This window comes from Callospermophilus lateralis, chromosome 19, assembly GCF_048772815.1.
Source record: "Callospermophilus lateralis isolate mCalLat2 chromosome 19, mCalLat2.hap1, whole genome shotgun sequence".
NCBI classification, from domain to species: Eukaryota; Metazoa; Chordata; class Mammalia; order Rodentia; family Sciuridae; genus Callospermophilus; species Callospermophilus lateralis.
Window position 1 is genome coordinate 5552418 of NC_135323.1, and position 9410 is coordinate 5561827.

The following is a 9410-nucleotide window of genomic DNA, read 5'->3' on the forward strand; positions in this document are numbered from 1 at the left end:
GTGTTGCCCCTCCTGCCATGACCTCCACCTCAGGAGCAGAGGGCAAGGAGTATCCTAACCACTTGGCCTGGCACAGGACTTGGGATTGGCATGGAGAAGGATGTGCTTGGTTCTTGGGGAGTCTCTGCTTCTAGCTTCACCCCCTCTTCCTCCCTGGCAGTGCTGGTCTGATGTCTAGGTGACTGAGGGGTAGGGGAGAGGGGATGGAATCCATGTGGGGTCTTTTTGGAAAAGCCTGGAGTAGAGGTTGGATCTGAGGTGCCTAGGCCTAGCACAAGTCTGGCTGGGAACCAGGTGGACAGGTGGGGGACCCAGGGAAGGGTGGGTTGTGCTTGGTGTGTGGGCAACACATGGAGAGGAAGTGGAGGGTCCTACAGGACACAGCAGGAACAGCTAAATGGCTCCTAGTTACTGTGGCACCCTTCCAGGTACCCTGTCTGGGGTCATGAGGCACACAGCCCTCCTTCCTTCCCTTACCCATCAGTCTGCCCACTGGTCCTCTCTCTCCAGGTCTCTCATGCCCCTATTGGACCCAGACTCTGGGCTCCTGGTCCTGGCAGGAAAGGTGAGTAAGAAAGATACATCTGGGTTCTTCTGAAATTGTCCCTCACCCAGAGGGACACATTCTGGTCCCTGGGCTTATAAGGTCCACCTCGTTGTGTTGTCCCTGACAGAAGAGGAACTTGAGCTTGAACGCTGGCTCAGCCCTGAGGGTCCCCCTGCCAGGTGCATGTTCACCTGGGTTGCCAAGATGATGTCTCAGCATGCAGTCTATGTCCCATAAGTGTGTTGTACACTCCCAGTGTCACCACTGAAGGTGATGATGTGCAGATGAGGACAGTCTGCCAAGGGCTCAGCTTGACACCCAGCACATAGCAATCAATCTCCTAGATGGCCACCATGGGTCTGTGGCTCAGGTCCCTGGGGAGCAACAAGGGTGAGAGCCAGGTATGGTCAGTGAGAGGGTCTCAGGCTGGGCTTCTTTCAGGGCGAGCGTCAGCTGTACTGCTATGAGGTCACCCTGCAGCAGCCAGCACTGAGCCCAGGTGAGCTCATCTCTTCCCATTCTGCCACCCCCCTTCCTCTTCCCTCCCTGACTGTCTCCCGTGTTGTCCTTGACAGTGACCCAGTGTGTTCTGGAGAGTGTGCTACGGGGTGCAGCTCTTGCTCCCCGTCGGGCACTGGCTGTCATGAGCTGCGAGGTGCTCCGAGTCCTGCAGCTGAGCGACACAGCCATCATACCCATTAGCCACCATGTGCCCCGAAAGGTGAGGGGGTGCCCAGGCAAGGGACTTGGGCCTGGGACACTTGGGCCTCACTGGCTGCCTGCCTGTCCATCACCAGGCTGTGGAATTCCACGAGGACCTGTTCCCAGATACTGCCGGCTGTGTGCCTGCCTCTGACCCCCACACCTGGTGGGCCGGGAATAATCAGCAGGTAGGGCCATGCCTGATTCCACCAGCCCCTGGAAGCCCCTCAGTTTGGCTGGGCCCTGACTTGCTGGGCCTGTCAGTGACCCTTGAACCCAGTTGACCCCTCCAGAGATTGTATTCCCACCTGGCAGTCTATGCCCCCCGACTGTGGCCCATACCTACCACTACCTCAAATGCCAACCTCTCCACAGGTGCAGAAGGTCAGCCTCAACCCGGCCCATCTGCCCCACCCCAGATTCACTTCCCTCTTGGTGCCTGCTACGGAGGCCCCCCCTGACACAGTCCAGTTGGCAGAGGCGCCCAGGGCTGATGCAGACCCAGCTGTAAGTACCAGGCTGCTCCCGTCCCACAGCCAGCAGGGGGCTGCAGTGGGTGCCCAGGTGAAATAAGCACTAGGTGTGTTTGTTGTGTCTCCCTGTCTGGTGATCTTTATTGTCCTTTCTAATTATCAAGAATGACAGGAGGGCTGGGGATATAGCTCAGTTGACAAAGTGCTTGCCTCACACAAGACCCTGGGTTCAATCCCTAGTACCACCAAAAAAAAAAAGAATAACAGGAAAAAAAAATAAAAACAAGAACGACAGAGGATTGCTTGCTGCATAGATAGAAAACTTGAGCCGACACTGAAGAAGTGAGACTTCTCACACAAACTGGATTTCTGGCTTTTCTTGAAGCACTGGCAGCTCTAACTCACTGGCATATTCCCCCCACCCCACAAATCTGGGAGCCAGCAGCTGCCACCCGCTATCTTCATGGCCTAGAGCTTAGCCTGCCTCCTTTATCCATGTTACCCCAGCCTGTGCTCCCCCTGCCACTGTCCATGCCCACAGCAGTGCTTAGACCCAACCCAGTGTTCCACAGCCCAGAGGGCCTCCGAGCAGTGGCTCTGGAGTTGGGTGTCCCCTCTCTCTCTGGCTAGCATGCCCAGGGACCCGCTGGCTGATCTGGATCCTTCTCCCCAGGGGGGCTTCTCTTCCTCTCCCAGCTCCCTGACTTCACCCTCCACACCCTCCAGCCTGGGGCCCTCACTCTCCAGCAGCAGTGGCATTGGGACTAGCCCCAGTCAGAGATCGCTGCAGAGCCTGCTGGGTAAGCACATCAGGGTACTGACTCTGTCTACTCTGTCCCTACCCATTCTCTTCTGTCCCCCAACTCTGAAGGGAGGCCTTATGTGGGGCACCCAGACTTGCAGCTCCTAGCAGAATCAGTTGTCCTGTGAGCCACAGTAAAGCTGCTAAGGGTCATCTGTAAAACTAGAGGGTGGCCTGGAGCCCTGGATTCTGCTGAGATCCCTTTGGCTGCAGAGGAGCAAGGGCCAACTTTCCAGGCAAGCTGTGTGTGCTGTCTCTACAGAGGCCTCCCCTGGGCACATGATGGGCACCTTCCTATAGTGAGGGTGGCAAGCGGCCAGGAGCCACGGCGCAAGGTGTGCAGACATGGCATCCTTACGCAAAGCTCTGTGTCCCTGCCACCTGCCAGGACCCAGTTCCAAGTTCCGCCACACTCAGGGTAGCGTCTTGCACCGAGACAGCCACATCACCAACCTTAAGGGACTCAGCCTCACCACACCTGGCGAGAGTGATGGCTTCTGCGCCAACCAGCTGCATGTGGCTGTGCCCCTGCTCAGCAGCGGAGGACAGGTGGCCGTGCTTGAGGTGAGGGATTCCACTCCACCAGGGCTGCTCCCCAGGTCCCTGAAGGTGGCAAGGATGCTAAGGGCATTTGCGACTGTCAACTCGCTGAGCGCAGACCATGTATCAGGCTCCTGCCAGCATGTCCCTTAGTCTTCCCAGCTGCCCCAAGCAGTGTGTACCATTCTTGTCCTCATTTTACAGATGAGGGTGAAGAGGTACAGAGAGGTTTAGTGATCTATCCAGGTCACACAACAGCGTAAGTGGAGCTGGGTTTGAACCCAGGCCACCTAAGCCCCAGGCCTGAACTCTTTCCACCACTCTGCATTGCTGCTTTTCACTTTTTGGTGTCTCACACTTGGCATCGGGGGCTCAGAGCATGGGGTGGTTAAGGCAGAGAGCTTGGGTCACCGAGCAGTGGGGGCATCTGCTGCAGAGGGTGGGGACCCAGGCATGCTGTTGCTCTGCAGCACCTGGGACTGGCTCTCCTGCCTGGTTCTGATGGGCCATGGGGTGGGGCACCTCCCGCAGCTGAGGAAGCCTGGCCGCCTACCTGACACAGCACTGCCCACGCTGCAGAATGGGGCAGCCGTGACTGATCTGGCCTGGGACCCTTTTGATCCCCACCGCCTCGCTGTGGGTAAGGAGGCTGGTTGGCTGGGCTTGAGGGAAGGTACTGGCCCTGGATTCTGAGTGTTCTGGGGAGCCAGGGATCTTGGGCCCAGTAGTGAGGAGCTGCTGCTCTCTCTCCATAGCCGGGGAGGATGCCCGGATCAGACTATGGCGAGTGCCCCCAGGGGGCCTGGAGGACATGCTCACCACACCTGAGGCTGTGCTCACAGGTCAGGAGGGCCTGGGTTGGGCTGGGTGAGGCACTGGCTTCCAAGGGGCTCAGCCTCACCCCATTCCCCTTCCTCAGGTCACACAGAAAAGATCTACTCTTTGCGCTTCCACCCATTGGCAGCAGATATTCTGGCTTCCTCTTCCTATGACCTCACCATTCGCATCTGGGACCTTCAGGCCAGGGCTGAGCGGCTGAGGCTGCAGGGCCATCAGGACCAGGTAGGACAGCTGCAGGAATGGGGGCCTAACCATGGGGCAAGAGGCTGCCTCTCACGTCCCTGCCTGTCCCCAGATCTTTGGCCTGGCCTGGAGTCCTGATGGACAGCAGCTGGCCACTGTCTGCAAGGATGGGCATGTGCGGGTTTATGAGCCCCGGAGTGGCCCTGAGCCCCTGCAGGTAAGCAAGTATGCATGGCCTTTAGACCTGGTGTGAGGGACACTAGTTGTGCTTCATGTGCTGTATCTCAACAGGAAGGTCCAGGACCTGAAGGGGGCCGCGGAGCTCGCATTGTTTGGGTGTGTGATGGTCGCTGTCTATTGGTGTCTGGCTTTGACAGGTGAGGACTTAGAGACCACCATCCCCAGGCTCTAGGCACCTGAGTCTCCTTGCCCCAATGTAACAGGCCTGCAAAAATTGTTCCTGCCCCTCAGTTACCGGGTGATTGGGTGGGTAGTAGTAGAGGTTTGCATGGATGGATGGATAAATGGATGGGTGATGGTAGATGGGTAGGTGGGCGGGTGGGTGGAAGTGAAGGCTGGTAAGGGAAAAATGAGTCAAAACGGAAGCCAGGAGGTGAGAGCCAGGCCCAGGAGCCCAGGCCTGATGGGGACCAGCTAAAGCCAGTTAGAGAGCTCTGAGAGATGGTGCTTTGGAGGAAGGATCAGGAATGGTCTCCCAAGGGAGGTATCATTTGATCTGGGCTGCTGACCAAGATCTGGAAGACAGAGTATTTGAGCTCTGGGGAAAGGCCAGGAAGCTGCCCAGAATAGGGAGAAGCTACAGTCCTGGGAAGCTACAATCGCCTGTAACAGGTGCTGGGGTCAGCACTGTGCTGAAGAGGGACAGTGGTATAGCCGGGGATGAGGGGGGAGGCAGAGTGGCCACTTGGGACATTGCCGCCCTGGCCAGGCCAGTTCTGGGCTGGACTCAGCTTTCACATTGCCTAGAATCAGGGTCTCTGTGGAAGTCTTCGTCTTGCCCAGGCCCCTCCAACCCTAAGGGCCTGCCTCTGCCTCCTCTTTCAGCCAAAGTGAGCGCCAGCTCTTGCTGTATATGGCTGATGCCCTGGCAGGAGGCCCCTCAGCTGTGTTGGGTCTCGATGTAGCTCCCTCGACCCTCCTGCCCATCTACGACCCTGATACCAGCCTGGTGCTCCTCACTGGCAAGGTGGGCTGGAATGGTCAGGCAGGGTGTCGGGGAGGGGTGGTGAAGCTAGCTACCTGTCACCTGCCCCATCTACCCTCTGTCCCCCAGGGTGACACCCGGGTGTTCCTGTATGAGCTGCTCTCTGAGGCCCCTTTCTTCCTGGAGTGCAATAGCTTCACATCTCCTGACCCACACAAGGTGAGGCCATCCTTGTACCTGATTCATCTCCTGTCCCCAATGGGATCTTGGGGGCTTCTCCGCCCCCTGGTGGCCATGTGGGGAAGTTAAGGAGCCTGTGAGGTCAGAGCTGGTTATGAAATATCCAGGAATTTTGATAGCTTGCTGCTATACTCAGCCATTATTAAAAGTTAAACTATTTTAAAGTTAAATAATATGAACCTGCAATATAAACCTACAAAAAATATATTAAAAACCAAAAGGAAAAAAAAAATCAAAAGGATAGCCCGGTGCCTGGCACATGCCTATAATCCCAGTGACTCAGGGGGCTGAGTCAGTAGGATTCTAAGTTTGGGGCCAACCTGGGCAACTGAGTGAGACCCTATCTCAAAATGAACAAATAACTGGGTAGTAGTTTAATAGTAGAACTTTTGCCTAGCATGCTTGAGGCCTTGGGTGGAATCCCTAGTACCACTAAGGGAGGGAAAAATAAAGAAATAACTATTCTGATCACTTTCTAGTTATCATACTAGATTTTACTATTACTTGTGCCATTGATTATATCTGGGAGAGTTGAAATGTGCCATGATGGCATGCCACTATACATCGCTTCTCAACCCTGTATTTAATGAGTCAAGTTAGTAGCTTGAGATGGGCCATGGTGGGAGTTTGTACTCTGGAAACAGGCCAACCTTCATAGGGCCACCCGTCCACATTACCAGCACACCACTGTCCAGGGGGAGGCTGTGGTCCTACATAGGAATGTTGCCACACTGGGTGCCCAGGAGGAGCTTTTGGCTCTAGCTGTTACTCCTCTCCCCACAGGGCTTCATCCTCCTACCCAAGACGGAGTGTGATGTGCGGGAAGTGGAGTTTGCCCGATGCCTGCGGCTGCGCCAAACCTCCCTGGAGCCTATTGCTTTCCGGCTGCCCCGAGTCAGGGTGAGGTCGGGTCCAAGGATTCCAGCACCCAATGCCCTCTTCCCAGCACTGGCCAGGGACTTTAGTTCTATCTGACTGTGCTTCCAAACTTTCCTGCTCTCTGCTCTTTGGGGATACTGGCCCCTTATTTTGCTGCAATTTCAGAAGTTATGGATGCCCCAGCATGGGGGGTAAGGGTCACAGAGCTTGATATTGGTGTGTTCTAGGTCTTAGTCAATGTCTCAAGACAGTCCCTTCCTCCCCTGCAGAAAGAGTTCTTCCAGGATGATGTGTTCCCAGACACTGCTGTGAGCTGGGAGCCAGTGCTCAGTGCCGAGGCCTGGCTAGGAGGCACTAATGGACAGCCCCGACTACTCAGCCTGCAGCCCCCTGGCATGATCCCAGGTGGAGTAACTAGGGTTGGGGGGAGGAAGCAGGGGAGTCTGGGCAGGGCCTAGAGGAGGGGGCAGAGGCCCAAGTTCAATCTTTCATCATTGAGGGCACACAGGACCTCCAGCTCTCTCAGGGATGGAGTGACCGTGTATTGAGACCCAATCTCTGGAGGGTAGTACCTATGTTTCCATCCCACATCCTACCCAACACATACCCTGGTCCCTGGTGCCTAGGGCAGTCCTCCTAAACAGAAACTTCACTAGCTGTTTATGCCACCTATCCCCTAGGGGCTGGCATCAAGCAGCCCCCACACAGGGGACTCTCTGATACCTGTCCTTGCCTCATCTCAGTGAGCCAAGCCCCCCGTGAAGCGCCTGCCCGGCGAGCCCCATCCTCAGCACAGTACCTGGAAGAGAAGTCAGATCAACAGAAGAAGGAAGAGGTAGGCAAGGGAGAGGGCTAGCTCTGCAGAGCAGACGGGGTCCTAACTGTGTGTGGTCCTTCATATCTCTAGTCCTGATCAGATGGGAGTGGTATCACACTGATCTCTGTGTCAGAGCTTGGTGAGGAGACCTTTCAGAGCCCTGCTGCTGACCTCCTGCTGCCCCCAGGGTACAGGAAGCCAGGGAAGGTAGGGAGAGCCCCTCCAAGCCCCACCAGGCCTAATCCAACTAAAATTGGAGGTTGGAGAGCCAAGTCCATTTGGGCCCTGGTGTATGTTTGGGCTTTTTAGGGTATGTGTAGAGACAGCTGCACCTGAATCAAGTGCCACAGCCACAGTCTCTCTGTCTCTGATTCCCATCTCTTGTCTTTGTGTCTTCTTCAGTGAAAACCCATGAACTTTGCCACAGCTCTAATTAAAATGGCTCTTTTCACAACACTGTCAGGGTTAAAACCATGGGATCTGATGCTCTTGAGGTCTGGAAGTCCTATTCCTTTCAACGCTTCTCTGATCCACTCTTGCAGCTGCTGAATGCCATGGTGGCAAAGCTAGGGAACCGGGAGGACCCGCTGCCCCAGGACTCTTTTGAAGGGGTGGATGAGGATGAATGGGTAAGTGAGTGGCAAGGGAGACCAGCCTTCCTGACCAGCAGCACCATCCCTCCCACACACACAGCAGCACACACACCCTCCCTTCCCAGACCCTCTTAACTCTCTCCTACTTCTTGGTTTATCACCCCAGGACTAGCCTGCCTACCAGTTACTTCTGGCCTCATCTGCTGCTGCCACCTCCTAGAACCACCTGGTGCCCTTGCACACCTCACATCTCTTCAACCTGGAAGATACCTCTCTGGCCCTGGCATGCCCCATCTCAGAAGCCTTCGTTTATTGCAGACCTTGGGCACTTCCATGGTTGCTGGGCCTACTGCAACTCCCAGGGATTGTCTGTACTTCAGCTTACTTTGGGACCAGCTGCTTGTCCTCAACCACCTGCTAACATGTGGAACCAAAGGGCATGGTGTTGGGGTCAGTATCATGTCCCTGGGCAGGCCCTGGGCTCCCTGTCTCCCCTGCTCTTTCTGCTGACCTGGGCTGGTCCCAGCCTAGGCTGGTCTTAATCCAGCACCTTCAGGTACTACATGCCAACCCATCTTGCCTGCTGTCCTAGTTCCTATTAAGGGTGTTGGGGGCTGGCCCCCCACCAAGCCATTTGGAACAGCTCCAGCCTGAAGGACCTGGGACCAGTTGCCCTGCTTCCCAGGGTTCCAGGAGAAGGGGGCCTCACCAAATCGATGGCCCAATTAGGGTAGTGTGAATCCTGCAAGGACCAGCCTGCACATGCTTGGATGTTTTCAGCAATTAAACTTTTGTAAGCTGACCACCTCTTGTGCTATTCTTGTCTCTGGGATAGCTGGAAAGGGAAAGAGGACATGAATATGAGTGAGAGTGGTTGAATCTGTGCTCACCCTCATCCCAGCTCACTTTGTCCTTATGTCCTTTTAGCTGAAAGCTGCTGGGAGTTCATTCATTCAGCACTCAGATGCCCAGCAGTACTCTGATAGGTATTGAAACTGGAGAGCCCAGCAGGGTTGGGGTCTTTCAATGAGCTTAAACTTACTATAGCTTTGTTGTATAAGGGAAGTAGACTGTGCAGAAGAGCAATGTGAAAGGAGCCATGGAGAAGATAACTATGAAAAAAGAAGGCTGGGATACAGCTCAGTTGGTAGAGTGCTTGCCTCACATGCACAAGGCCTTGGGTTCATCCCCAGCACACACACACACACACACAAAAAAAAAAAAAAAAAGGAAGTGATTTGAATGCAGGGGCAAATAGGGTATTCAGAGGTCTGAGAATTTGACTCCCATTTAAGCTGACACCTGAAGGAGCTTGCCCCAGAGAATGTTACAAGAACATCTCTAACAAAAGGAAGGACAGCAGGGGTGCTGAAGGAAGAAGCAATTTTGAGAGCCTGAGGAAAGAAAGGGCAGTGCCAGAGCACAGTGTAGGCAGCCTGACTTCCATCTATTCTACAAATACTTGTGAGCACCTGCCACATGCCAGGCAGCCTTCCAGGTGGAGAAGAGATACACAGCTTGCCCCCTGGGAATTTGCCTTCTAGTGGGAGGGATCAGACTATAAGCAATAAAAATAAAGGAATTATTTGATACGGTAGAGGATGTAAAAGCTTCAGAGAAAAAAGGAGG

General features: G+C 54.9%; 1 protein-coding gene across 1 annotated transcript in view; it reads left to right on the forward strand.

Moving 5' to 3' along the window:
• Coro7 (coronin 7) overlaps nucleotides 1–8544 on the forward strand; it is a 55440-nt gene extending 46896 nt beyond the window's left edge. The window contains exons 10-28 of the mRNA XM_076839767.1: nucleotides 511–565; nucleotides 989–1046; nucleotides 1123–1268; nucleotides 1345–1437; nucleotides 1625–1756; nucleotides 2396–2522; nucleotides 2913–3088; nucleotides 3596–3704; nucleotides 3820–3906; nucleotides 3984–4126; nucleotides 4200–4304; nucleotides 4379–4464; nucleotides 5153–5294; nucleotides 5382–5471; nucleotides 6276–6392; nucleotides 6641–6776; nucleotides 7115–7206; nucleotides 7731–7817; nucleotides 7948–8544. Of these exons, the coding sequence (XP_076695882.1) occupies nucleotides 511–565; nucleotides 989–1046; nucleotides 1123–1268; nucleotides 1345–1437; nucleotides 1625–1756; nucleotides 2396–2522; nucleotides 2913–3088; nucleotides 3596–3704; nucleotides 3820–3906; nucleotides 3984–4126; nucleotides 4200–4304; nucleotides 4379–4464; nucleotides 5153–5294; nucleotides 5382–5471; nucleotides 6276–6392; nucleotides 6641–6776; nucleotides 7115–7206; nucleotides 7731–7817; nucleotides 7948–7953 (1987 nt within the window). The 3' untranslated portion in view covers nucleotides 7954–8544. The remainder of the gene's footprint in view (nucleotides 1–510; nucleotides 566–988; nucleotides 1047–1122; nucleotides 1269–1344; nucleotides 1438–1624; nucleotides 1757–2395; nucleotides 2523–2912; nucleotides 3089–3595; nucleotides 3705–3819; nucleotides 3907–3983; nucleotides 4127–4199; nucleotides 4305–4378; nucleotides 4465–5152; nucleotides 5295–5381; nucleotides 5472–6275; nucleotides 6393–6640; nucleotides 6777–7114; nucleotides 7207–7730; nucleotides 7818–7947) is intronic.
• Nucleotides 8545–9410: the final 866 nt, after the last annotated feature.